At 36.9% G+C, this 24,496-nt stretch overlaps 1 protein-coding gene across 1 annotated transcript in view; it reads left to right on the forward strand.

The window, feature by feature from the left end:
* Positions 1–24,496, forward strand: part of SHOC1 (shortage in chiasmata 1) — a 90,358-nt gene that overhangs the window by 46,465 nt on the left and 19,397 nt on the right. The window contains exons 15-22 of the mRNA XM_043870539.1: positions 1,118–1,222; positions 5,724–5,902; positions 10,186–10,258; positions 14,827–14,896; positions 16,031–16,209; positions 19,723–19,840; positions 21,232–21,343; positions 23,477–23,598. Of these exons, the coding sequence (XP_043726474.1) occupies positions 1,118–1,222; positions 5,724–5,902; positions 10,186–10,258; positions 14,827–14,896; positions 16,031–16,209; positions 19,723–19,840; positions 21,232–21,343; positions 23,477–23,598 (958 nt within the window). The remainder of the gene's footprint in view (positions 1–1,117; positions 1,223–5,723; positions 5,903–10,185; positions 10,259–14,826; positions 14,897–16,030; positions 16,210–19,722; positions 19,841–21,231; positions 21,344–23,476; positions 23,599–24,496) is intronic.

Here is a 24,496-nt window from a genome sequence, read left to right on the forward strand (position 1 = left end):
TCACAGATGGAGGCATAACTATAGTTCAGCATATGGCACCCACAATCCAAGATCAGCTAAGCAAGGATAAAAAGGTAAAAAATACAAGTATTCCCTGCTTTTCATGTTTGCACTATGCCACTTTGATTTTATGAAAGACCTGCATAAGAATATGTTTTCACTAGCTGAAAGAAATCAAAGAGGATTTTCATTTTTATGAAAAAAGGTATTTGCTTCTTAACTCCATTTCAGTGTGTGAAAGTTTTCACAGGAACGCCCTGTTTTCAGACAGTGGGGGAAACCTGTATCTAGGATAGACTACCTGTAACTGTTCTGTTGCTCCCAATTCTCAGTGATCAAAGTTTATTTGCTTTGATCTGCATTAATTAGATCAGTAGTTTTAAAACTTTTTAGCAGAACTCTTTGTTCAATGAATATTTCATGGCATTCCATTATATAAAACAGAGAAAAGCAGAGTTTCTCTGATTACCTTGTGCCTAGAATCCTGTCTTCTTGGCCCCCTTTTGCATGCAGTCTATCCAAAATCCAATCTATCCAATCAATAAGGTCTGGAACTACTTTCATGAAACATATTTATTAGATAATTCACCTGTCCCTATGAGTACCTGTCTTGTTGAAATCATATCTTAGGGCAAATATTCTCAGGTGTCCACCTCCAGGTCAAGGTATTGCTTTGTGTTATGATCCCCCGCCTTTATCTAAACCAGTTGGCAAATTATGAGTAGTTTAATTTTCTTCTTGTTTCACAACTGGGAATCATTGACCGTTTTCCCACCAGGAGTAGACATAATTGAACATTCTTTGGGACCAACAAGAGTATGAATTCTAAGATTAGCTGTCTGGGTTGGAATAGCAGCTCCATCATTTTTTCACAGATTGACCTTGGACAGCTACTTAAGTATGTCGAGACTGTTTTCTTATCCATAAAATGAAAATCATAATGAACTCGTCTAATAGGGTTATTGTTATTAAGTTCAATGAAATAAACAGATTATATATAGCTTGGCACCTAATAAGCACACAATAATAAACAACATTTATTATTGTTAAGCATTCTGATATATAGCCTAAAATTCTAATGTATATCCTGTTTTTAAACATGTTTTTGCTGACCTAGGTAAAAATGATGAAAGAGAAATGACATTCAAGTATGCTGCTCTCTTACACCTTTTGGTAACAATTAGAGATGTCCTTTTAACCTGTAACTTGGACACAGCATTGGGTTCGTGTGAAAATTTTTTATTTCCCTTTTTTCTTCTTATTAAAATGTTTCCTTTTCTGAAAAAGATGCTTTGTAAGAAATTATGTAGCTTCCTTATTCTGCATTAAACATTATATACATCTTGACAAAATATAATGGATTATATATTTAATTCTCTTTATGGTCTTTAAAAGAAATTTTCTATAACAACTACCATCACCTAGAAAAATAGGTTTAGGATTCTCTATTCTAGGCCTGAATTATAGACTCTTAATAGATTTGATTGTGTAATTATTATCATACATTTGCTTTCTCATGTAAGATGACACTTTGCCATATTCATTTTAGGTCCTCATTGAATGTTTGTGACTTTGAATATTTGCTAGATGAGATATAACTAAATTATTAATACTAAGATCTTTTGCAATTATTTTCACTTGTGCATGTAAATTAGGATATGAATTACTTCAGTATTAAAAATCAACCTATTTTGAATGTATTGAAAATTTTAAAGATTTTGGAAATTTTTTCTAAACTATTAAAATCCTTAAAGTATCTGTCTTACTACATTACTGCTCTCTAGACCCCTTACTGCAAGCTGTTTGGACTTGTTTAGTAATGATGTATTTACAGGATTATGTTTTATAAGTTAAGTTTCTAGAATCCATTGGGGGTCCAGTGGATGAGACTCTGTGCTTCAAACTGCAGGGAGCACAGGTTCAATACCTGGTTGAAAGATCTAGAATCCTACATGCACATGCCCTGCAGTATGGCCCTCTGTACCCCCCAAAAAACCCTTATACATAACGTGAAAATAATTTTTCTCTGATCTGTGACCCAGATGTTTTCTCTTATATATGACCCAGACAAATAGTATTTCTCTAAACCAAGGTTTTGTTAAGTACTGGGCAGCAGCAAATTATAATTGTACTCCCTCTACAATACTGGGAGTTTTATAATACTTGGCCAAATATTATATTAGTACAACAAATTGTGGAAAATACTTAAAGAGACGGGAGTGCCAGGCCATCTTACCTGTCTCCTGAGAAACCTGTATGCGAGTCAAGAAACAGGGTGCTCAGGGCTGGTACACTGGGATGACCCTGAGGGATGGGATGGGGAGGGAGGTGGGAGAGGGGTTCAGGATGGGGAACATATGTACACCCATGGCTGATTCATGTCAATGTATGGCAAAAACCACTACAATATTGTAACATAATCAGCCTCCAATTAAAATAAATTAATTAATTTTTAAAAATAGCCTTACATGGAACAACTGACTGGTTCAAAACTGGGAAAAGAGTACAACAAGGTTGTGTATTGTCACCCTAATTATTTAACTTTTATGCAGAGTACATCATGCAAATTGCTAGGCTAGATGAATCACAAGCTGGAGTCAAGATTGCTGGGAGAAATATCCACAACCTCAGATATGCAGATGATACCATTCTAATGGTAGAAAGTGAGCAGGAACTAAAGAACCTCTTGATGAGGGTAAAAGAGAGTGAAAAAACTGGCTTGAAATTCAACATTAAAAAAACTAAGACTATGACATCTGGTCCCATCACTTCATAGCAAATAAAAGGGGAAAAAGTGGAAGCAGTGACGGATTTTACTTTCTTGGGTTTCAAAATCACTGCACATGGTGACTGCAGCCGTGAAATTATAAGTTGCATGCTCCTTGGAACGAAAGCTATGACAAACCTAGACAGTATATTAAAAAACAGACACATCACTTTGCCAACAAAGTCTGCATAGCCAAAGCTATGGTTTTTCCAGTAGTCATATACAGATGTGAGAGTTGGTTCATAAAGAAGGTTGAGTGCTGAAGAATCGATGTTTTCGAATTGCGGTGCTGGAGAAGACTCTTAAGAGTTCCTTGGACTGCAAGGAGATCAAACCAGTCAATCCTAAAGAAAATCAACCTTGAATGTTCATTGGAAGGACTGATACTGAAGCTGAAGCTCCAATACTTTAGCCAACTGATGCAAAGAGCTGACTCATTGGAAAAGACCCTAATGCTGGGAAAGATTGAGGGCAGGAGGAGAAGGGAGAGGATGAGATAGTTAGATAGCATCACTAAATCAATAGACATGAATTTGAGCAAACTTTGGAAGATAGTGGAGGACAGAGGAGCCTGGCGTGCTGCAGTCCATGGAGTTGCAGAGTCGGATATAACTTAGTGACTGAACAACAATAACCTCTAGAAAGCCCAACATGATGCCCTCCCTTTCTTCTCCAGTTAAAGCATTTGAATGTTGATGCTGGGTCAAGTTGTCTTGTCTCTATTCTCAGACAACGACAGCCCTAGTTTACAGAACCTGAAACTAATATAATGGGATAGTGTCACATGCCCTTCTGTTTAGTCTCCTGTCTTCATTATACTTTTCAGCTTCCATAAAAGATTGTCAGTCCTACCAACAGCTAGGCTAACTATTAAAGCAAAATAGTAAGACAAAATATCAGAATCTAGAATATCTGGGCTCCCAGGGAGAGTACAGAGAAAGGCAGGGCAACCCACACCAGTATTCTTGCCTGGAGAATCCCCATGGACAGAGGAGCCTGGTGGGCTACAATCCATAGCGTAGCAAAGAGTCAGACACAACTGAAGTGACTTAGCATGCAAGCACACAGGGAGAGTACAGTTGTGATACTCCTGCTCAATACTTAGCAAAATCTTGAATTAGAGAAACAATAGTTATGGAGGCTTGGTTAAAGTATATTCACCTTTAAGTACTCTACATTTTGCCCTAAGATTAAGTGAGACCGTTGAGAGCTATATACTCTGGAATTGTTTTTGTTCCTCAAAGAAATGCATTTACAAAATCACACTTTGGCATTACTATTTGGCTACCTTGAGGAATACTCATAAAAGTAAAGTTTTTGTTGGAAAAATGTAACTTCTTAAACCCTAGCTACCAAGCCATGATGAATAACTTGCTGCCTTGGATATTTTTAGTGGAAGCCTTTCTCACTCTTCTAAACCTCTCAAAATCAAAGAGCAAGTTAGTGTGACCTCCTTTCCTCTCTGTGAATGTGGCAGCAGAAGAAAGGTCCATATGGTCTGGCTGCCTACCCTGGACCCAGATTCTGTATTTTCTCTCAACTTCCAGTTTGTGTGTCTCTCCCAAGCTAGCAAGGTAATGAGTTTTAAGGTTAAAGGTTTAAAGTTTCACTTCTGGGCTTTAACCCAGAAATAAATTTGGTATTGTGTAATGGGTACCGTAATAGAGATCCATAGTAACAGCACAAAGGATGGTGGTGACGGTTATGCTTTCAAGGGGAATATTTTCTTTAAATGAGTGAGAGTTTGCTAAGTAAATAAAGTATGAAAAGGTATTGTTGGCAGAATTAAGAGCCCAGAGAAATGATTCAGTGAGTGTGTGACAAACAGTTCCATGTGGCTTAATTGAAGAGTACAAGGTGGAAAACCATGAGAGCTAAAGCCTCGAGAAATAAGAAAGAGTCAAATCATGCAAAGCCTTTTCAGCTACAAAAAAGACTTCAGTCACTATTCTGTAAATGATAGGAAACCCCTGGAACAGGGAAGCGACTGGACTGTTTGTCCTTCAGGTTACATCTATTGGCAGTACAGAGAATCAGTGGGAAGCTTTGAGATTAGGAAGCAGAAAGAACAAGAGTCAATCTCTAAATTGCCCATTATTCTAGCTGTGTTAATGTAAAATTAGAATTAATATGTACATAATATAAAAATAAAAACATGAGATTTATACTTGTTATTTGTTATTGTATGTATTGCCCAAATATTCACTGAATAGCTGATCTACATAAGTTACTCGGCCAGGTCTCTACTCCAGTAATTCACAAAATTCATTGTGCAACAGAATCACTAGGAGAAGTCTTTAGACATAGGAACCCCTGGGACTCAATCTAGAGTTCTTGGATATGAACTTTCAAGGGTAGGTCTCAAGACTGTGCTGACAGTTGCTTTTAGAGAGTTTGAATTTAGGCACTGCTGTTTTAGCAACTACATAAATTTTATCATATATAAATATGGATTATGAGAGTTTATAGACTAGTGAGGTTGTTAATCCATGTACACAAATAACCAGAAATCAAGTCAAAAGCTATATAGATGCCATACCAAGAAAATCTCAGTGAAATGTATTACCACAGGACTTCTTGGCAAGTAAGTGTAGATTCTAGGGTTTAAGAAGAAGGCTGTAGCATTTAATAAGTCAGAAAGCAGAAAAGGATGGGGAATATTCGAAGAATCTGTAGAGTATATCCAGTGATATTGGTATCATATAGCTTAAAAATAGACGTTTGGTATACATTTCTTAGCTTTGTTTAATTTTAAGGGGATCATTCCAACCCAGAGACTGAACCTGGGTCTTCTGCATTGCGTTCAGATTCTTTACCATCCAAGCTACCAGGGAAGCCCAGTAAAGGAAAATTTAACTGTCTCTGCTATGACCCTTATTTCCCTTTTAGATTTTTACCATGGAGTTTCTAAAAGAACAAAAAGACATGCTTTTTCCCCTACTTTTGTTTTTAACAGGATATTTGTCAAATGCAAAAGATATCTACAAAAGTGTTTTTGGTTCCTGTTTGTATGACATTTGGCGACAACTGGAGATAGTACAGTTTATAAGGGGGAAAAAGCCTGAAACCAACTATAAGATACGAGAACTGCAATGTCAGATACTAAATTGGATGCAAAGTGAACAGCAAATTAAGGTAAGCACTGAAATAAAGCAGATTACAACAATCAGCTCATATAAGAATTGGATGTAAGATAAATTTTTGCATTTAATTTGAAATTATGAAATAATGTAGTATATACAATTTGATCCCTTGAAAGTCTTCTCCTTAAGTAAGTTCATCAGACAGAATCAAACCCAGAGAAAGGATCATTTGTATCATTATTCATATGTCTTGAATTTTAAAAATACTTTCATTTTTATTATACATAGTTTTCTATGGATTGATTAGTCCTTCAAATCTCAAAAATTTTGTTTTCTGCTTGTAAGTTCATGAACATATACCTAACAACAGACCTCTGATAATTAATTTTTAAATATTGAGCTATAATCTTCCATAATTCTTTTTAAAAGCACTTTGTTTATTTCTTGGATTATATTGGAAATTTTTGCCCGTTCTGCCTCAAGCATTGGACAGAAACTTTGCATAAATAAAGATTTAAGAGAAAATACCTTAAAAAAATCTTTTCAAGCAGTAAAACATCTACCTATGGCTGATTCATGTTGATATTTGACAGAAAATGCCGAAATCCTGTAAAGCGATTATCCTTCAATTAAAAAATAAATATTTAAAAAAAAACTTTACGCTAAATCTGGAAATAAATTTGGCCTTTTTCTTTGTTTTCCTGTATATCCCTACTGTATCTTTATATCCCCAACCCTATGGTTATTGGATAGCATAACCAACTCAGTGGACATGAATTTGTGCAAACTGGGAGAGAGTGAAGGACAGGGAAGCTGGGAGCGTGGCAGTCCATGGGGTCACAGAGTCGGACACGACTTAGCCACTGGACAACAAGAAATTTAAAACTGGGAGTGATGGCGTCATGGCAGGACAAGATGCCCTCTTTGTCTCTCCGCTTCAATCTACAACCGGGAAAACATCCACAACTCGACACAGGGGCGTCCGCCCAAGACACCAGGACCCTACAGTGTTCCACACGCCTGTGCATCTAAGGCGGGTGGAGTGGAACGGTGGAGGAGGTAGAACTGGAGGATCAGCATGGGCAGCGCCTGAACCACGGCAGCCGAGCCCACAGGCCCCGAGAACCCAGCAGCGGCAAGGGAGACACCGCCCCTGACTCCAGCCTCCCGCTTGCCGCGGCACCCACAGCCTCAGATAGCTGGGCAGCAGGGGCGCTGAGGCCTGTGGCCCTGTCCGGCCAGCCAGCCGCAGAGCCACCCACAGCTCTGCCGCCGCATCCTCCACCTGCAGTGGGTGAGCCCAGAAACCTGAGAAGACTGGACAAGGCAGAGGCGCGCAGGACCCCGGTTCCTCCTCCTGGCCGTCCCCCTCCTCCTGCAGTGGCAGCGCATGTGACCCAGGGGATACCAGAGGAGACCACCATCCAGGCAGTGAAATCAGTAACACCAGAAACAGCAAGGCATCACAACCGCAGAGGCACAAGCAGTGTAACAAATGCACTGGGTGACAGCTCTGACACAGACATTACAGGGTCAGTTCAGTTCAGTCGCTCCCTCGTGTCCGACTCTTCGCGACCCCATGGACTGCAGCACGCCAGGCCTCCCTGTCCATCACCAACTTGCGGAGCTTACTCAAACTCATGTCCATCGAGTCGGTGATGCCATCCAACCATCTCATCCTCTGTTGTCCCCTTCTCCTCCTGCCTTCAGTCTTTCCCAGCATCAGGTCCTTTTCAAATGAGTCAGTTCTTCACACCAGGTGGCCAAAGTATTGGAGTTGCAACTTGAGCATCAGTCCTTCCAATGACTATTCGGGACTGATTTCCTTTAGGATGGATTGGTTAGATCTCCTTGCAGCCCAAGGGACTCTCAAGAGTCTTCTCCAACACCAGGGTAATGGGTGCCAATACTCAACCGCAACCAGCAGCAGTGAGGGTAAGGGAAACCAAAAAACTTGTGCTGTAGTGCCACCTGCTGGGAAAGAAGAGAAAGACTTCTACATACAAGAGAGAAAGGACTTCAGTAAGTGGTGCTAGAAAAACTGGACAGCTGCATGTAAAAGAATTAAGTTAGAACACTCCTGACACTATATAGAGAATGAGATGGTTGGATTGCATCGCCAACTCAATGGACATGAGTTTGAGTAAGCTCTGGGAGTTGGTGATGGACAGGGAAGCCTGGCGCGCTGCAGTCCATGGGGTCGCGAAGAGTCGGACACGACCGAGCGACTGAACCGAACTAAACTGAACACCATATACAAAAATAAACTCAAAATGGAATTAAATACCTAAACGTAAGGCTGGAAACTATAAAAATCTTAAAGGAAAACATAGAACATTCTGACATAAATCACAGCAAGATCTTTTCTGATCCACCTCCTAGAGTGATGAAAATAAAAACAAAAATAAATGGGATCTAATTAAACTTAGATGCTTTTACACACCTAAGGAAACTATAAATAAAAAGAAAACCCACAGAATGGGAGAAAATATTTGCAAATGAAGTGACCGACAAGGGATTAATCTCCAAAATATATAAACAACTCATGCAGCTGAGTATTTTAAAAAAAAAAATTATCTGAGAAGAAGAAATACAGAAGGTAGCAGAGTGTTTATTTAAAAAAATAACAGCTGAGGACTTCCCAAACTTGGGGAAGGAACTGGGTATACAAGTCCATGAAGCTAAGAGAATACCTAATTACCTCAATGCAAAAGATATTCTCCAAGATACTGTCAAAAGTCAATGAAAAGGAATTTTAAATACAGCAGTGAGAAAAGAATGGCAACCCACAAAGGAATCCCTGTTAGCTATCAGCAGATTTCTTAGCAGAAACTCCACAGATCAGGAGGGAGTAGAATAACAGCCTCAAAATACTGAAAGATAAATATTGGCATCCAAGAATACTTTATCCAACAAACTTATCATTCAGACATAAAGGAGAAATAAGGGCTTTCCCCTACAAACAAAAGCTGAGGGATTTCATCAACACTAGCCCTGCCTTACACGAAATATTGAAAGGACCTCTTCTATCAGAAACAAAAAGGCAGAAGTACACAAAACTTTGAGTAAGGTAATGAATAGACAAACAATTGGAAAATTGCAACTCTATATCAGAATAGGTTTTTAAACACTTTGTATAACATAATGGTTAAAAGGGGAAATATCAGAAAAAAAAACAATAGCTACTTCAATTTGGTAATAAACACAATATAAAAAGGAATGAATTTGAGAAAACAAAAACATAAAAGGGGAAGAAGAACAGAATCCATATAGGCAGATGAAGATAAGATGCTATCAGCAGAAAAAGTACTATTTTACCTATGACATATCTTACACAAACATCACAGTAACCACCAAGCATAAATCTAGAATGGAGACACAAAACATATAAAAGAGAAAACTGAGAAAAACATTATAGAAAACAGTCAAACCAAAATGAAACATGAAGAAACATTGGAAACATAAAACAACCAGAAAACAAAAGATAGAATGACGGTACTAAATCCCCATGTATCAGTAATCACCCTATGTGTAAATGGAGTGAGTTCACCAGTCCAAAGACACAAAGTGGCTGGATGGATTTAAAAACAAGAGCAATTCAAACCTGTCTGGTTTAAATTTAACACTTACAATATGGGCAGAGACTATTTATATAGTCATCTATATTAGAATTCTTGAAGAATTGATAAGAATGCCCTGCCCCCAAATGTTTTCCTCATTGATATTTGATTTTCAGTTCAGTTCAGTTGCTCAGTCATGTCTGACTGTTTGCAACCCCATGGACTGCAGCACGCCAGGTCTCCCTGTCCATCACCAACTCCTGGAGTTTACTCAAAATCATGTCCATTGAGTCGGTGATGCCATCCAACCATCTAATCTGTTGTCCCCTTCTCCCGCATTCAATCTTTCCCAGCATCAGAGTCTTTTCCAATGAGTCAGTTCTTCGCATCAGGTGGCCAGAGTATTGGAGTTTCAGCTTCAACATCAGTCCTTCCAATGAATATTCAGGACTGATTTCCTTTAGGATGGACTGACTGAATCTCCTTGCCATTCAAGGGACTCTCAAGAGTCTTCTCCAACACCACAGTTCAAAAGCATCAATTCTTTGGTGCTCAGCTTTCTTTATAGCCCTACTCTCACATCCATTTGATCTTACCAGAGTGTATTCCTTTGTGTTTAAGCATTGATATCTTTTACAATACAAATATTTACTTTGCCAACTTATTGTCATTAGTTTCATGTAACCAGTTGTTTGTTATTTTTGTCACTGTAGCAAAAGAATATTACAAAGAATAATCATTCAGATATATATATGAAATTCTTATTTTTGATCAGGTGCTGATTATAATAAGAATGGATTCAGATGGCGAAAAGCGTTTACTCATTAAAATCCTTAACAAAATAGAAGGTAGGGAGTTTTAAATTATGCTTAATTTAATAACAAATGCTTGGACATATAAAAATGTATTGATCTAGCCAAGTTTTTAGTTAAGATATGGGTAACATAGTACAAAATTCATACTTTAAAATGTATAGTTTGGTGGGATCTAATCTGTGTTTAAATCAATGTGGACTGTAAGTCTGAAATATAAATATACTATAATGTACTTATGTATATATTATCATGATTATTATTATTAATTGATACCTTTTATTGTTAAAGTTACTAATATTACAGACTATTTACAAACCTATGAGTAGGTTTCATTAACTTAGCTTTTACAAATGAAGAGACTAAAATTCATAAAGTTGATGCATCATGCCAAAATCACAAGTAGTAAGTGAGGGAATCAGGATTTGAACCTAAGTCTCTCTTGTTACAGGGTCATTTCTCAACTCTTCTACCAACTATTGCCCCCTCTGTCAACCCTTTCCATCTTGTGGTGTGGAACCCATTGCTAAAATATAAACTCTTCTCCTTCTTCACCTCCTTGTTTTAAGGGAAACTCAACTTCACCTAGATGATAATGCTTCCCCTGTATACCTTTCATATAGAAGCTGATAATTTTCTCTCTGTATGTGTATGAGAATGAGAAGGCCATTTTGTGCTTTCCATTATCCTTTCCAAAACTTTATTCCTCCATCCTTTGAGGCTATGCCATATTGCCATGTCATTCTCTCCTACCCCACAATCACCCATGAACAGTTTTGCACTTGGCTCATGGTACTCTCTTTATTCCTGGTCTTGCCATTGAACTAGAGTGTCTTTAATGTGACTGATTCATTCAACACCCTGACCTTATAGTTTCATTGGTCTTCATAACAAATATACTCATTCCTTGGCTTTGCTATCAGCCTTTTGATAATGCAGAACTATCCTGCCTCTAAACTTGAAACTCTCTGTCTATAGCTACCTCGGGCTGTTTCATGATCTTCAGCATTCTAAAGATTATAAACTTTCAACTCCTTTTTTCATTTCTTTCTTCTTCCATATTTGGTGATGGCCATCACTTTAAGCAGTCTTGTCCTTCTATTGTACCTTCCATTTAAACTTCAGCTCTGAATCAATCAAGATTTCATCTCTCTATCCCTACACCCAAGATGCTGTGCATTATTGGAGAAAATCAGGTAGATTGGTACCACTACAAAATCAGGCTTCCTGAACTTATATGGGCTTTTAATACTTCTCAATAATCTTTGTAGATGTTCTTAGCTTCCATACCTATCATACTAATGGCTATACCATACACCCCTACCATGCCACTCATCCCCTCATTTTGAGGAGGGAATTATGCCTTCTAATGACCTTTAATTGAGTAATACTCCTCCTCAGTTCATCTTCCCCACCATCTACAAACTTGCATTCATTTCTTCTATTCTTTTATCTTTCCTCCCTTCTCTATAGAGGAGGTGACTCTCCACCCTTGAAAAGTCAATCTTTCACTTGTGCTGTGGATCCCATCACTTCCAGGAGTCTCGAACACTTTGTTCCATCAATTATTTCCCAGCCAGCCTTCTCTAATAACTCTCTTACTCTTTAAGTTTCCCAGTCTTAAAAATAAAATACCACCCTCAACCTGTGTCACCCTTGATTTATTCTCTTCTCTCTATAAACTGCGTCTTGTGCCATCTTCTAAAATATTTCTTTGCTCTACTCCTACCAAACTAATTATCATGCGGTTTCCGATCTCCATGCCTTTACTCCTCCTGTTTCTGCTATCATTAATACTCTTCTCTCTTCCTCAGGAAGCTAACTCCTACATATCCTTTAAAAATGAGTTAAAACATTTGGTTAGGAAACCTTAATTTGAATATGTTCCCTCTCTATTCTCAGGGTAATATGTGCATCCTTCTAAGGCACTTCTTACCATCCTGGGCTGTAATAACTGATGCTCTTGTTGGTTTTCCTCACTACAATTTCAGCTTCTAAGGATAATGACCATGTCCTGATTTGTATTTCCAGCACCCACAAAAATGCCTGGAATATGAAAGGCACTTCATAAAGATTTTTTGAATAAATGAATGAGCTAATGAATACCTCCCCACGTGCCCTATTTAGACTAAGACTAGTGGAAAAGATTTAACTGAAATACATGCAAATATTGCGACTAATATCTGCTTCTCAGAGCAGTTAATAATAATAAGCTATTAAATTATAGCGATGTGAGAATAGAAGGCTCTTTTAAGGAGATCCTTATATTGTGCTATTTTTTTGATGATGTTATCATGTGCTAGAATCCAAATTTTCATGCTTGGATCTTATTGTTTCATTCAATTTTCTAATCTTGGGAAAATGAGTTCATATTTACCAAATTCACAAGATCCTTACTAGTACCAAAGTGTTCAATTCAGTTCAGTTCAGTCACTCAGTCGTGTCCGACTCTTTGCGACCCTATGGACTGCAGCACACCAAGCCTCCCTGTCCATCACCAACTCCTGGAGTCCACCCAAACCCATGTCCATTGAGTCGGTGATGCCATCCAACCATCTCATCCTCTGTCGTCCCCTTCTCCTTCTGCCTTCAATCTTTCCCAGCATCAGGGTCTTTTCAAATGAGTCAGCTCTTCACATCAGGTGGCCAAAGTATTGGAGTTTCAGCTTCAACATCAATCCTTCTAATGAACGCTCAGGACTGATTTCCTTCAGGATGGACTGGTTGGATCTCCTTGCAGTCCAAGGGACTCTCAAGAGTCTTCTCCAACACCACAGTTCAAAAGCATCAATTTTTCAGTGCTCAGCTTTCTTTATAGTCCAACTCTCACATCCATACATGACCACTGGAAAAACAATAGCCTTGGCTAGATGGACCTTTGTTGGCAAAGTAATGTCTCTGCTTTTTAATATGCTGTCTAGGCTGGGCATAACTTTCTTTCCCAGGAGTAAGCGTCTTCTAATTTCATGGCTGCAGTCGCCATCTGCAGTGATTTTAGAGCCCCCAAAAATAAAGTCTGCACTGTTTTCACTGCTTTCCTGTCTACTTGCCGTGAAGCGATGTGTTAGAGCAACACTTAACCAGTGTGGAGCTGAAGCCACCACAGTTGTGTGGACAGTCAGGGTGACTGGAAACTTTAAAAATATATTCATTTATGGCTGCATCAGGCTTCAGTTGCAGAGCATGGGTTCAGTAGTTGAGGCGTGCAGGCTTAGGTGACCCACAGCATGTGGCATCTTAGTTCCCCGACATTGAAAGGTGGATTCTTAGCCACTGGGTTACCAGGGAAGTCCAGAAAGGTTTTTTAAAGTTAGCGAAGTGCTGACCAATGCTAGCATTATTAAAACAAAGGCATTTGAATAACCAGAGGAATATTTCTGTGAAGAGCTGAGGACATATTCCTGCCACACAGAAAAGAAGTTTTAAACCTACTTAATGGGGCACCTTTTCCTTGGATGTCAAGTAAAATATATTGACAAATTATTTAAAATGTATATATATCAACTCTAGGCTTCAGGCTAAACATTCCTATTTCTTTTGACATTTGGGATTATATCATTACTACTCTTACTATTTTGTTTCAGCAAGGTCTACTGACACAAAAATATTAACTCTACATATTGAAAAATGTTTTTACTCTCTTTGCAGTTATTCTCTGTATCTAGGAACTAGGCCTTTTTCTGTCTAGTATTAGAAATAAAGATGTGGGTCCATATTCCATGTGTTTGAAAGATCTTAGTAACAAGCTTAGCAAGTAATCTGCTTTGGGGTCAAAGCTAGTACAAATCACTTAGAGAGATTAGGTTTTAAATAATATGACCTTACAAATTATAAAAGAGAAATAGTACTAACTCCCGTCTTATTATCACCAAAACTACTGTCATATCAAGTCAAGCAAACAAAAACATGAACTTATTAAACATTACTATGTCATTATTATATCACACCTTTGAGAACTCTACAGTTGACAAAAGTTCATGAATAGAGTGTAGAATTTATATGAACTGGAATTAGCTATTCTTAAACCAACTGTGTCTACCAAAAATAAACTGTACATGTGGATATAATAAATTTGATTATATTTTTTAAAAAAATAACATAAATAATGCAAGTAATTTAAATATAATTAAGAAGCATGAGTGAATCTATGAAACAGGTAGTGTACAATAAGACTTCTTTTTCTTACACAGAAAATAGAAAGGAAAAAAATTCCTATCATAGTGAAATATCATCTCTTGCTGTTTAGTTATATACTTAAAATTTTGGCTAAAGTAAAGGTAAAATCTACCATAATTTTTCGCAAAATAAAATGAACTACACGGAGCTGGTGTGTTTTGTTACTTTAACATTAAGTTTTTGATCCATTTTATTATTTTACATAATAAATTCAGAATTTCCTTGCTTATAATTACACAGCATACACACACACCAGAAATAGTGCCCATGGCTCAAACTTTCTGATTTCCTAGACTTAGAAAAATGATCCTTGTTCATGGACCTTTAATTCATTTTTATGGTAGTAAAATATATGACACACCTAAAAATAGATATGAAAATATACTGGAAAAAAAAAACTTTTCGTATTTCTCTTTTTTTCCCAACAGGTTTGACACTGACTGTCTTACATTCAAACAAAAGAAAAGACTTTCTGGAATCCGAAGGTGTTTTAAACAGGTGAAAATGTACTTATTCATCTATGGGTAACAGACATACCAGTTCCATAGGAAAAGCACAATTTCTCCTAGAACTTTTTTTAAAAAAGTTTAATAACACCTGAAATTAATGTATGCCTTTACCCTCTTCCTGAAAAATTCTTTAACTAAGTTCATTGCCTTATGTATTATTGATGTCCAGAATTTTTGTTTAATCTTGTTTTAATATCTCCAGATTATCATTTCTATTGTTAGTGTCGGTACAAGAAGTACCTCTTTAGACTTACCCTTATTTTTAACCAGTGTTTTCATTCAGCATTACTTCTTATATTTTCTTCCTTCTTCTTGAGTTTCCTTCCTCCTGTAGTGCATCTTTTAGAAATTCTTTCAGTGAGAGCCTGCTAATAATAAATTTAGTGTTGACTTGTCTAAAAATGTTTTTACTTTGCCTTATTTTATGTAGAAATTATTTCTAGGTAGAAAGCAGCAGTAGAGAATTTTAATTATAATAAATGCTATGTTGTATGAAATTTGAAGATGGTTGGAAAGATAAACTTAAGATATTTAAGTATCCTTCATTTTGTTGTTGTTAAACCATTTATGAAGCCAGCCCATTGAGAAAAAAAAAAAAAAACCATTTCAAAGTTGTCAGGTTTTATTCTATTATTAATATATGGATTATCAAAGATTAAAATCTCCCATCTGTAAGGAAAGGAGATTGATTTCTCATGGTGGTTTTGTATTATTGATAAGAATCAGGTAATAAAATAGGGTCCTTTGCATTTGAGGATGTGAAACAAGTCCACGGTTTTTTTATATTCTAGTTTTTTTTTTTCAAGTATTACCATCAAAAAGAAATATGAAAAGACATTAGCACAATAGGAGAACAAATCCACAGGAGGATGTGAAACAAGTCCACGGTTTTTTTATATTCTAGTTTTTTTTTTTTAAGTATTACCATCAAAAAGAAATATGAAAAGACATTAGCACAATAGGAGAACAAATCCACAGGAAGTACACCAGTGTCTTTCCAAGATGAGTGGGCATAGATTAGAGAAGAATTTTCACCAAATAGCCAAAGCAGTCATCTTTTAGCATTCCAAGGGTATAATGATACAAGTCTAATTCTCTTTTCTCCGCTTTCTTTTGTCTTTAGTACAAGTGTCTGTGTAGTTGTACCCAATCAATACATTGGAGCAGATTTCCCATGGAGTAATTTCTCATTTGTGGTGGAATACAATTTTGTAGAAAACTCTTGTTGGACTGAACATTGTGAAAAACTGAATATTCCTTACATGGCCTTTAAAGTGATTCTTCCAGAAACAATTTTAAAGAGTAAGAATATAATTTAAATTCTTTTCTTGCTCCATTAACATAAAAATTTTCTGTTTTTTTATTTCTGATCTATGGAAAGAGAATAAGCTATAGCATTAGAAGACTAGAGTTCAAGCTCTAACTTCGCCATCATCTGTGTGACATTGAACAAAGACTTTAACTATCTCTTACCTCATATTCCTCTTTTGAAACTAGCCTTTACTGATTCTATTTGTCTTCATCGCTTTAACATCTAAATTTTACTTATAATAACAATTTAATTATATCTAATCTTAATCTGACTTTTATGCAACAGTATTTTTACTGAATTTTAGGGAAAATATGTAATAGTATGTCGACTGACACAGAGAACTTTTAATATGCAATAAAAATTGTGTACAAATGCTTGGAAGAGAGTCTAAACCACTTTACACAGCATTAGGTTTCTTTGTATTTCTCAGTAACACTTCACATGACTAAGGTTGTGAATTCTCAGATCCACTAAATTAAAATCCCTATATGTATTTAGTCACAGTGCACCACTCTTTCAAAACTTGCCATAAGTTACTTTCCATCCACCTCGAGTAGGAAGTTTGAATTCTGAGACATTCCAACTCAATTCTAAAAATACAGTCACCATAATTATTACTTTGGAATCTTTGATATATAGAATTAAGTGTTGCTGTTCAGTCGCTAAGTCATGTCCTACTCTTTTAGAATTGTGTTAACACCATTAAATGATTAAAACATGGGTCCAAGAAAGGATAATACATAAGCATTCACCTTTGAACTTAAAGAATTCATTTGAACCAGTCCTAATGAGATGGATGAAGCTGGAGCCCATTATACAGAGTGAAGTAAGCCAGAAAGATAAAGAACATTACAGCATACTAACACATATATATGGAATTTAGAAAGGTGATAACGATAACCCTATATGCAAAACAGAAAAAGAGACACAGAAATACAGAACAGACTTTTGAACTTTGTGGGAGAAGGTGAGGGTGGGATATTTCAAAAGAACAGCATGTATACTATCTATGGTGAAACAGATCACCAGCCCAGGTGGGATGCATGAGACAAGTGCTCCGGCCTGGTGCACTGGGAAGACCCAGAGGAATCGGGTGGAGAGGGAGGTGGGAGGGGGGATCGGGATTGGGAATACATGTAAATCCATGGCTGATGCATATCAATGTATGACAAAACCCACTGGGGAAAAAAAAAATAAAAATTAAAAAAAAAATTATTCAAACAATTCCTTATTTGGGTCATTTACAATGCTTTGATTTTCTACTATTATACCACAAGGTTTATAGGAATTTATGTATCTTTTATATCTCTATGTATTTGTTCTCAGAAGTAAAAACTCCAAGGTAAAATGAGTTTCTGGGTCAAAGGTGTGCACACGTTTATATATTGCTAATATCTTTGCAGAAATTCTATCCCAATTTATATCTATGCAGAAAGTATAAGAAGATCTTTTCCCTCATGTTTTTACTTTGAGTAGGTATTATTAATCCTTTAAATTTCTGAGAGGATTAGAGACAGATAATATTTTTCAGTTGTGTTAATTTGCATTTCTTTGACTGCATCATCTTTGACTGTGGAAAATTCTGAAGGAGATGGGAATACCAGACCACCTGACCTGCCTCTTGAGAAACCTGTATGCAGGTCAGGAAGCAACAGTTAGAACTGGACATGAAACAACACACTGGTTCCAAATAGGAAAGGAGTAAGTCAAGGCTGTATATTGTCACCCTGCTTATTTAACTTATATGCAGAGTACATCATGAGAAATGCTGGGCTGGAAGAAGCACAAGCTGGAGTTAAGATTGCAGGGAGTACTATCAATAACCTCAGATATGCAGATGACACCACCCTTATGGCAGAGAGTGAAGAGGAACTAAAAAGCCTCTTGATGAAAGTGAAAGAGGAGAGTGAAAAAGCTGGCTTAAAGCTCAACATTCAGAAATCTAAGATCATGGCATCTGGTCCCATCACCTCATGGGAAATAGATGGGGAGACAGTGGAATCAGTGTCAGACTTTATTTTTTTGGGCTCCAAAATCACTGCAGATGGTGACTGCAGCAATGAAATTAAAAGACGCTTACTCCTTGGAAGGAAAGTTATGACCAACCTAGATAGCATATTAAAAAGCAGAGACATTACTTTGCCAACAAAGGTCCACCTGGTCAAGGCTATTGTTTTTCCAGTGATCATGTATGGATGTGAGAGTTGGACTGTTAAGAAAGCTGAGCACTGAAAAATTGATGCTTTTGAACTGTGGTGTTGGAGAAGACACTTGAGAGTCCCTTGGACTGCAAGGAGATCCAACCAGTCCATCCTGAAGGAGATCAGTCCTGGGTGTTCATTGGAAGGACTGATGCTGAAGCTGAAACTCCAATACTTTGGCCACCTGATGAGAAGAGTTGACTCATTGGAAAAGACCCTGCTGCTGGGAGGGATTGGGGGCAGGAGGAGAAGGGGATGACAGAGGATGAGATGGCTGGATGGCATCACCGACTCGAATGGCATGGGTTTGAGTAAACTCCGGGAGTTTGTGATGGACAGGGAGGCCTGGCGTGCTGCAATTCATGGGGTCGCAAAGAATTGGACATGACTGAGCGACTGAACTGAACTGAACTGACTGTATCATTTCATAAGTGAATTGATCTTGCATAGCCATTCTTTTGTAAACTGCCTGTTTATGTCCTTCATCCACTTATCTATTGAGGCATATAATTTTTGTCCTATTGATCTATAACACTCCCTATGGATTATTGTACATAACTTTAAATTTTGATATAAATCAGTATATATATTTATACAGGAAATGTCCAATAAATACTAATTGAATGAAGCAGATATTAACATTCAGGTAGAGTACGATCTTATTTTTTCCTTTCTTTATATTTTCAAGGGCATGTACATGTGTAAGTATAGACAAGTAAACGTGTAGGAAAATAGTGGGGAAGTATATATTGAACTCTGTTCTTAGTATATAGTAGTTTTAATAAGTAATAAATGCTTTATTTCTGGGTAGTAGAATAACATGGAGAAAGAAATTGCAACCCATTCCAGTATTTTTGCCTAGAGAATCCCATGGACAGAGGAGCCTGGTGGGCTGCTGTCCATGGGGTCGCACAGAGTCGGACATGACTGAAGCGACTTAGCATGCATGCATGTGTTGGAGAAGGAAATGGCAACCCACTCCAGTGTTCTTGCCTAGAGAATCCCAGGGGCAGAGGAGCCTGGCGGGCGGCCATCTATGGGGTCTCGCAGAGTTGGACCTGACTGAAGCGACTTAGCAGCAGCAGCAGCAGTAGTAGAATAACATGTGGTTTTTATTTTATTCTTCAGCCCTTTATTCTGAATTCATATTTTTTCAATGTTTTATTTTTTATTTTTATACTACTATGTTTTATTTTTATACTACTCCTTGAATATACATCTGTTATTCTCATGTTTAGTAAAAAGAGGACGAACTGAGGGGTGAGAAAAAAGAGGCATATTGATAATTTTTTTCATATTTAGGAAGCACCTTGCTGGATAGTTTTGGTGGTTTTCTCTTGGAAATTCAGATTCCATATATGTTTTTTGCATCTGAAGGACTTCTTAATACTCCAGAAATATTACAGTTATTAGAATCCAAGTAAGTTATTGATTTCATAACTTTAGCAGAGATATGTATATACCCCAATGGACTAAATATTACGTTATAATGTGGCACTATTTCTTTCTGATTCAAGCCTGGAATTATATCACACAGGATAGTTTTCCATATAGTTTATGTCAATTTATACTTCTCTCCCTAAAGCACACCATCGTACGTATTGAATATTGTCTTTTTTGGTATATATCAATTTTGTAGAGAAATAATATTTAATTATTTCAATTCATATTTTAATTGCATTTCTACTGTTGCCAACAAATATGAACATTTTATGTTGGGGGTGGTTTTTGTGAACTGCATGGTCATATTTTTGGGTCACTGATATTGAGAATGAGTATTCTTATTTAGAGGACTTTAAATACTGCGTAGGGACTCCCCTGGTGGTCTAGTGGTCAGGACTTTGCCTTCCAGTGCAGGGGGTGCGGGTTCAATCCCTAGTTGGGGAGCTAAGATCCCGCATATCTCACAGCCAAAAAAAGCAAAGCAAAAAACAGAAGTAAAATTGTAACCAATTCAATAAAGACTTTAAAAAAAAATATTGCCTTGGAAACAAGATTATACAGTTCTGCATGAATTCTCAAGTTTTTAAGCCTTTAGTTCTAAGGTCATGCCAACATTGAGAATTTTCAACTGATATAAAAACTATCATAGCATACAAGCTGTCACAGAAGACATTGGCTTCTGTGACATTAGACATTGGGCTCTCTATATCAAGGAAGGATAATTATGCTGTGACCTTAGTTAAAATGCAGAACTATTTTCCATGCCTTTATTTTTGTATCTTAAGACTGCGGGGCATTCACAGAAAACTGTGAGCTTATAAAAGTTAGTTAAAATCTAGATCACTTTTCAGGAGAAAGAAAAGAGAATTCTGATAAAAGTAGAATGTTTTGTTTAATGAATTATTACCTACAGAGCCAGAATAAATTGATCAAGATGTTTATAATAGGGGGATTCCCTGGTTGTCCAGTGGTTAGGACTCCCTGCTCTCACTGCCCAGGGCTGGGTTCAGTCCTCAGTGGGAGAACTAAAATCCCACAAGCTGTGCAGGCACTGACAAAGGCAAAGCCCCTAAAAACCCCCAAACCAAGCAAACACAAAAGATATTTATAATAGTATCATATATGGTAATATTTAGCAAAATACATAAGGCAGCACATATCTCAACTAATCTGTCATAGACTGAATAATTCATAGTCTGTATAATTCATAGTCTATGAATTATTCAGACTCAAGTTTATAAAGTAGAATAAATTGATGTATGAAATTTGCAAAGTCGTTCAAATAGTTTAATATGCCAGAGAACAGTCTAGCTTTTCTTAAAGAATTTTTCTTAGCCATATGTCACCCCAAAATACTGTATTTTACAGCTATAACATCACACTAGTGGAGAGATGCTGCAGCGAGTCACTGAAACTCTTTGGAGGTACAGAGCATTATGTGGTGATGACAATTGATGAGCACACTGCTGTAATTTTGCAGGTAAAACTATAGAGTAAAAAAATGTAAATCAAATGCATTAAAATGTATGTGTAACCATGTAATCTATTATTAGAGATTATAGTTTAAAGAGCTTAACTACACTGTATTCATGATTTCTTCCAAAACTTTGCAAAAGGGTCATAAGTGCTAAAATCATCACTATGGAAAATGGCTATTACCAACCTTTTTCAATACCTTATAATTTTTAACATGCTTTAAGAAGACAGAGCAAATATAAAATCTTTAATATTATGTCAGTTCAGTTCAGTTGCTTAGTCATGTCTGACTTTTTGTGACCCCATGGACTGCAGTACTACAGACTTCCTTGTCTGTAACCAACTCCCAGAGCTTGCTCAAACTCATGTCCATCGAGTCAGTGATGCCATTCAACCATCTCATCCTCTGTCGTCCCCTTCTCCTCCTGCCCTCAATCTTTGCCAGTACCAGAGTCTTTTCCAATGAGTCAGTTCTTCGCATCAGGTGGCCAAAGTATTGGAGTTTCAGCTTCAGCTTTAGTCCTTCCAATGAATATTCAGGACTGATCTCCTTTAGGATGGACTGGTTGGATCTCCTTGCAGTCCAAGGGACTCTCAAGAGTCTTCTCCAACACCACAGTTCAAAAGCGACAATTCTTCAGCGCTCAGCTTTCGTTATGGTCCAACTCTCACATCCATACATGACTATTGGAAAAACCATAACTTTGACTAGATGGACTATTGTCAACAAAGTAATGTCTCTGCTTTTTAATATGCTGTCTAGGTTTGTCATAGCTTTTCCTCCAAGAAGCAAGCATCTTTTAACTGCATGGTTGCAGGCACCATCTGCAGTGATTTTGGAGCCCCAAAAAATAAAGTCTGCTGCTGTTTCCACTGTTTCCCCATCTATTTGCCATGAAGTGATGGGACCAGATGCCATGATCTTAGTTTTTTGAATGTTTAGTTTTAAGCCAGCTTTTTCACTATCCTCTATCACTTTCACCAAGAGGCTGTTTAGTTCCTCTTTGCTTTCTGCAACAAGGGTGGTATCATCTGCATATCTGAGGTCATTGATATTTCTCCCTGCAATCTTGATATCAGCTTTTTTTAACATACTTTAAAAAGATAGAGCAAATATAAAATCTTTAATATTATGCACTGACCTACTTTTAAATACATTTATAGAATAATTATAGTGTTAAAACTTTAAAAAATCAAATTCTAGCCACTGTTTCTTAAAAGGGAGTAACATACTAATCTGTGATTGATAATATGAGATTTCCTCTAAAGTATAAGTGGGGATTGCCTATAAATAAGGCAGTTTTTTAAAAGAGAGAGAAGATCTCTTCAAAAATTCATATATTTTAAAATTTAAGATATATGAATCTCCCTGATATGTTTGCTTGATTGGAATACAAATTACAATTAATTTAATAGTGTGGGAGTGGAGAGCAGAAACCAGTTTGATGGTATGGGGTATACATTAAGGTAGAAGTCTGATTTGACAAGCAAATATAATAATGTAAGAATTATATGCCAGAAACAAAAAACTGCTTGAAAAGTCCTTATGGGATATTGTGTCTTACATATTTAAATTTCTTAAATAACAATTATTTGTGGAAGGGATATCCTGTTTGGGAAAACTTTTAATCCTTGCTTACATTACATAATTTACTGTTAGAATAAAACACTTTCTGAATTATTCATTCTATCAAAAATTAATTTTGTTAAAGGAGATAAGGGATTTGAGATCATTAGAGAGAGATTCCAATAAATCTATTAACAGCTGCTTTTTCAACTTCCTTAAATAAATATTTAGTGCAGATCATCCCACGGGGTTTTGTCCTTAAGAGCAGTCAGATCCCAATCTACAAAGGATTTTGCCCAAATAGGAGCACTCTGTAGGCTGCTTTCTTCCTGTCTAGGACTTTGGGAGGTTCATGAACCCTCCTGGCTGAGGCTCTCATTAATGGTTTGACATCTACTGTAACTTTTCCCCTACTGCTTTCAGTGTGACTTCCATTTTTCCATAAAAAGCCCATACCAATGCTTCTTCTCAAGTTATAATGTATATATCATAGATTCTTGAAATATAACAATAATTTCATAACAACTGGTCAACCTAGTGAATCTGTTTATTTTATTTATTTTCTGGTAGGACCTAGAAGAACTAAACTGTGAGAAGGCATCAGACAATATCATTATGAGACTGATGGCATTATCATTCCAGTACAGCTATTGTTGGATAATTTTATATGCCAAAAAGCCATTAAACTCAGAGTAAGTAAACACTTCTCCATCCAAAGTCACATATATATCTGTTAAGTTATTCAGTCTTATTCTTTGAACAAAAGTAGCTATGTCAATTTTCCTCTTGTTCACCTAGTTTGCTTTAAGTAAGGGATTCTCAAGGTGGAAGCAAGTCCATAGGAAGACGAATCAGAATTTGGGAGATGATCTATTTCCCCTGGAAATAGAGCAAAATCATCTTCCCCTCCTTTTCCTCACTAAGAACTGTTGCCTTAAGTGTTTCACTTTTTGTTCATTTTTAATTCTGGGTTCATCTGTTATTAGATTGGTGCAAAAGCAAAATTGCAGTTGGTGCAACAGTAATTGAAGTTCAAAAATAATTGCCAGTGACTTTTGCACCAACCTCAATTACTTTTGTCCCAGACGCAATTATTAATCACTTTTGCACCAACCACAATTACTTTTTTTTTCCATTTATTTTTATTAGTTGGAGGCTAATTACTTTACAATATTGTAGTGGTTTTTGTCATACATTGACATGAATCAGCCATGGATTTACATGTATTCCCCATCCCAATCCCCCCTCCCACCTCCCTCTCTACCTGATCCCTCTGGGTCTTCCCAGTGCACCAGGCCCGAGCACTTGTCTCATGCATCCAACCTGGGCTGGTGATCTGTTTCACCCTAGATAATATACACGTTTTGATGTTGGTCTCTCGAAACATCCCACCCTCACCTTCTCCCACAGAGTCCAAAAGCCCGTTCTGTATATCTGTGTTTCTTTTTCTGCTTTGCATATAGGGTTATCATTACCATCTTTCTAAATTCCATATATATGTGATAAAGACTGTATTGGTCTTTATCTTTCTGGCTTACTTCACTCTGTATAAGGGGCTCCAGTTTCATCCATCTCATTAGAACTGATTCA

The sequence above is a fragment of the Cervus elaphus genome, chromosome 16, assembly GCF_910594005.1.
Source record: "Cervus elaphus chromosome 16, mCerEla1.1, whole genome shotgun sequence".
Taxonomy (NCBI): Eukaryota; Metazoa; Chordata; class Mammalia; order Artiodactyla; family Cervidae; genus Cervus; species Cervus elaphus.